The following is a 5404-nucleotide window of genomic DNA, read 5'->3' as shown; positions in this document are numbered from 1 at the left end:
GCGCGACGGCGTGATAGCGCGACGGCGTGTTGTGTGTTGGCGTTAAATTGCACATGGCCCTATCCAGACACCATAAGAACCAATGTGTACACTGAAATACTCTAATTTATAATTCACTAAATGACGATGAATTTGTTTGCACAATGAAACATATACATACACAGTTTATACAACAATCCAATCATGTAGAATTCATAATGAGGGATAAAAACTAGCCAATGAACATTGAAGGTTTATTCAACTAGAGACGTTGAGTATTCGTGCATTGTATCAAATATTGACCCTCCTGGCATATCATACACGGATGTTGCTCGTTCACTGTCTAATTTGCTTGAAGTTGTTTTGAGGAGACTGCATTGGCCGTTCTAGCGAGGATGATATTTGAAAACATCTGGAGTATACCTAAACTTCAGTTCTAATGTGACACATCGACGCACGTGATCTGCCTATTAAGGTGGCCTTGGGACCAGAGACTGTGCTTGGGACTGAGAACTTGACAGACGTTAAATTGTCACGTGAGAAGCATATGGTAAGGCATAGTAATGTTTTATGGTCATTTGTAAGGTCCTTAGTATAATATAAATATTACGACTATTTCATAAATTCTGTCAATTCTTATATAGGCCTATAGTCATTACAACTCGTGTGCACAGCGATTACGAAACCAAACTGAATTAAGGCGGTCTGTTTATGTCATGAATAAAAACTGCTGTCCGATCAAGCTTTAGGAATATAATTCATTTAATTATTTTATGTACCAGGCTATACGAATAATTTCACAATGCCTAATAATATTATCGTTATGAAATTATGGTTAGCCACCTAGTGATATTATATGAAATTCAAATGAGCCAGGTAACTGTAATGGAATTCTGGTGAACCATCTGATATAGTGATAATGATTATCATCGTTATAAAGTTCCTGTGAGCCGCCTAATGATATTATTATGGAATTCAAATGAGCCACTTAATGATTATCGTCGTTATGGAATTCAGATGAACAATCTAATGATATTTATATCATGAAATTCTGGAGAACAATCGATAAATTATCGTTATGGAATTCAGATGAACAATCTAATAAATTATCGTTATGGAATTCAGATGAACAATCTAATAAATTATCGTTATGGAATTCAGATGAACAATCTAATAATTATCATTATGGAATTCAGATGAACAGTAAGGTGTATGGGATTGCTGTCATTGGTCTGGGGACCGCGGGACGTGTTCGTGTCAGGGATCTACTGCAATATACAACACACAAGGACATACTGTGGTGTCTGAAAGGATTTGTGTCCAGGTCTCTCTCTCTCTCTCTCTCTCTCTCTCTCTCTCTCTCATTGTAAACGTTTTTATTAAACTGAGCAGAAAAAGTAAAAAAAAATAAAAAAATACACACACCCCAAAAAAAAACCCGACAATTTTTAAAAACAATCTTTCACACTCCTTTATACACAATTTTATTATAACTTATTCATGTATAGTAATACATTGTATGGACTTTTTTGCTTTGGTAAAGACGTACTTTGGAGATTGAGGGGACCCAACAGTTGACGGAGGACGAGGTTTTTACTAGAACCGACATTGACGCTGTTCTGGTCTGTACAGAAAACGAGCTGCATGAACCGCAAGTCAGGTATACATAGGAGAAAGAGAGATAGAATTACTTTTATTCAGATGTTTCTTGTTCGTTTGTTTTTTATATGTGTGCCTGTCTATAACAGGAGAGGTCTAGAGAGCGGGAAACACGTTCTATGTGAATTTCCTTTGGCCTTGTCGTCAAATGTTGCCAGAGAATTTTTTGATTTGGCGGAGAAGAAAGGCAAGTCGGTCAATTTTACTGTAAATCGAATTTAATCACATATTTCAGTGTCTGTACCATGTACATGATTCTTGAATGAAATGTTTGCACGATTTAGGGGTTATTCTTCATGGGGAAAACATCGGTTTGATTAACGACTACAAGGAACGTCTTGGGAGCTGCAGCACTCCGTGGACGCACTGTGACATTTCACTGAGAGGTCGGTGTAACATCCATTTTTTTCCCCAACAGATCTCAATAGTAATTCTGTATGTACACTGCATGATACAAGATATTTTATTGACCAATCAAGGACCCCGGAAGGCATTGTTAACAAGAAGAAGTATAATTTAGATAATATTTCTATAGAAAACCAACAATATTGCTTATTAAATAAATATGAATGTAATGTATGGACATGTATATCCTATTTAACATACCAGGTATATTACATGTGTAAATTAATTATTTAATTTTTCTGAATGGTGTTTATGCACTTTCCGCATTTATCAATAGTATAACTTTAACTTAGTTTTGTTAATTTGTCATAATTCCGAAGAACAAAGAACAACATTTAACTGTCAGAGATACTTAATTTTAAGTCTGACAGTAGATTCGAGCGAATTCATTTTGGATTGAGAACTTACTTGTAACGTAAACATAAAATAATTTCACCGACTTTACCATACATCATAAAAAGTATTCTGTTTTGTTACCAATATTACTTTCACAAATATGGCACTTTGTGTCGTTTTTCAAAATTTTGACGAAATCTATGTTTCACAACTTTTGCAACAATAAGGAAATTGACATTTTTGAGTTATTATCCCCTCGCAATTCATTGCAAGAGGAGATATAGAAACTGGACCGATCGTGGTTGGGTAAGTATGTGGGAGTGTGTGCGCGTACGCTAAGCTTATAGACACTCTGCATGCCACAGACTTTGCTCGATTGATTTCTTACTTCACATATATCTTTATTATGAAGAGAGGAAGAACCCAATGATTTGGGAACCAACGGGCAGGGTTACATATGTACTATGTTGACTTGATAGAAAAAGCTTATTGGAACTCTGCAGACCACATTTTGTTCTCGATACTTGATACTTCACATGTAACTTTGTTATCAAGAGAGGAAGAACCCTATTAATTTCGGGATCAAAGGTCAAGGTTACAACGGGACTTCATAGAAAATCTTGTACAAACACTCATTGCGAGGCTAGGGATATGCCCTCGCCTTGTGGATCTTTTATTTTTCATACTCGGTATACATTTTCGGGGGGGGGGGGTAAAAAAGATCACATCACATTTTAACTTTATACAGCATTGGGTTATCCATCCTGAGGTTTATATGACTGACTGGATGAATTATTTTTCTATCAGCCAAGGATATTGAAATGAGCCGAAATTATAGATACAACTGTGCACATAGCTTACAAAACTAAACTTTTTCAGAACATCTTGTTTTATATATCAAAGAAAACAGATTTACATTAGAATGTTTTCTTTGTTTCAGGAGGATATAATGGATGGGTTGAGGATAATAAATCGGGGATTCCTTTTGTAAGGAGCATTTCATTGGTGGAATCCGCCTGTCATTTATGTGGTGACGTGAACGCAGTAGGCGGAGCTTTGAGTAAAACGGAGTCCAGTTTTGAAGCTGTAGCTAGACTAGAGACGTCAGACAAAAGGTGATATACTGAGTATGTAAAATGAATGCTTTGATTTTATTTCAAACATATGCATTCAGTACTGCTCAGGTGCTAATAAACGATACTTGATTTTTTTTTTCAAAACAGAACAATCACCATTACAGTTAATCGATCCAAAGATTTTAAAGGAAGAGAAAAATCCATCACTTTTCAACTACAGGATGGGAGTGATTTTAACCTCAGAACGTCAAAAACACCAGGAGCTAAACCGGGTACCCAACTCTCTACTAACCGATAACTGTATACATCTTTAAATTCCCTCTTGGTTCTATTCAGGGTTTCTTGTCGAAATTCAAGTTTGAATTCATGGCTTTAATTTTCACTGCGATATGAATGTTCTGGATTGTCCTATTCATTGTGGTTTTAATCCCACGGTTATTTGGTCTACCGCGAAAATTAATCTACAGCGAAAAACAAGGCTGTTTACAGTATTTTGAAAAGTATTTTTAAGAAGGTAACGCATCGTCGGAAACCCACGACTGATTACGTTTCATTCTTCTCTCCATCAGAGGAACGAAGCGTAATCAGCCGTGGGTTTCCGACGATGAATGTAACGGTAGACTAGTATAAAATGAAAGATGTAAATGCGAAGTGCTATGTGACTTGATCTCGGTTTTGGAGGATTCTTATGCTTCCCCTTGTTATGCAGGCTTGTTCATGAAGGACTTCTACATGTTTATGGAGGAAGTTAACAGTGGTCAAATAGACGAGGGAATGAAAACCAGAACGATCCGGGCTTTAGAACTAGCAGAGGATGTGCATCGATTCACAGAGCCGAAACTATAACTTCTGAATAAAATATTACATAACTGTGTTTTGTTTGGATAGTTGTTGGTACGTAAATTTTGCATGTGGAACATGAAAATCGTACAATATATCATCGCACTTTGGTGTCCGTAACGTTAACAAACCATCGCACTTTGACGCAGACCATCGCACTTTTAGAGTCGTGTGTGTGTGTGTGTATATATATATATATATATATATATATATATATATATATACATACACATGTATAGGGGAAATATTTGTATATTTTTTAAATGTTGTTATAATCAAAGTTTATCAAATTCCTTTTATGCTTCTCAGGGCATTTTTATTACAAAAATGATATGTTATCAGGTAGTAAGGCCTAATTTTAAAAAAAATTGAACATGTGAATATATGGAGTTAAACTACACCCCTGTATTTACTGAACATTGTATAGCAAGGTACAAATATTAATAATGCCAAAATTTTTCGAGAAGTAGAATAAAATTCTGGAAGCCTTACAACACAAATGATATTTAAAATCTTTTTAACGCAAATGGCGAATATGCCAGGCCTGGTTTTGTAAATGAAGAAACTTGTATGTTTTATTTAAGCCAAAATACGGTAGTGACTGGACATGAAAGAAATGTATCTCCATTTGAATTTACATTTTTACTTCAATAAGATGAATATTATCGCTTCATGTTAAAAACAAAATGATGTCTGGCATGCCCCCATGTGAATGCTCTTCCCTCTTGAATCATCTATAAAATTTTGGCAGTGTTTTAATCAATTGCACCACCATACGATGTAAGCCATTCAGCATTTTTTGTGAGAAGACAAACATTTGAGTGAAGTAAGCAAGATATATTTATTATAAAAGGCTGTATTTAATCATGTGATGAAAGTTTGAGGGGAAAAAAGCATCGCTAGATCGATTGTTATTGATTTACAGCATTTACTATTTTGAGCGAGATTTCAATCAATACCTTTTGACTTCATTTAATTTAAGAATAACTTCATATCAAGTTTGTTTATAGATCAAATAAAACATTAAAAACCTCTGACAGGTACAACATGCCATCCCAAGTGAACACGGGAACATGAACGCACGAACAGAGCGATTTCTCTTCCGCCCC

General features: G+C 35.4%; 1 protein-coding gene across 1 annotated transcript; it reads left to right on the top strand.

Moving 5' to 3' along the window:
- Positions 1 to 272: 272 nt before the first annotated feature.
- LOC125677472 (biliverdin reductase A-like) lies at positions 273 to 4328 on the top strand. The gene is made up of 8 exons (XM_048915551.2): positions 273 to 529; positions 1176 to 1303; positions 1523 to 1639; positions 1728 to 1825; positions 1923 to 2024; positions 3320 to 3494; positions 3603 to 3727; positions 4165 to 4328. Exons 1-8 carry the CDS (start codon positions 527 to 529, stop codon positions 4299 to 4301), a joined length of 885 nt encoding a protein of 294 aa, XP_048771508.2. The 5' UTR covers positions 273 to 526; the 3' UTR covers positions 4302 to 4328.
- The last annotated feature ends 1076 nt before the right edge of the window (positions 4329 to 5404 follow it).

Source organism: Ostrea edulis, chromosome 3 (genome assembly GCF_947568905.1).
Source record: "Ostrea edulis chromosome 3, xbOstEdul1.1, whole genome shotgun sequence".
Lineage (NCBI taxonomy): Eukaryota > Metazoa > Mollusca > Bivalvia > Ostreida > Ostreidae > Ostrea > Ostrea edulis.
This window is presented reverse-complemented; position numbering and strand designations above follow the sequence as displayed.

What these genes read in the sequence shown, in the direction of transcription:
- LOC125677472 (XM_048915551.2), top strand. An exon ending in CTGAAAGGATTTGTGTCCAG is followed by an intron (nt 1,304 to 1,522) that starts GTCTCTCTCTCT and finishes GCTTTGGTAAAG; the next exon opens with ACGTACTTTGGAGATTGAGG. An exon ending in TGATTTGGCGGAGAAGAAAG is followed by an intron (nt 1,826 to 1,922) that starts GCAAGTCGGTCA and finishes TGCACGATTTAG; the next exon opens with GGGTTATTCTTCATGGGGAA.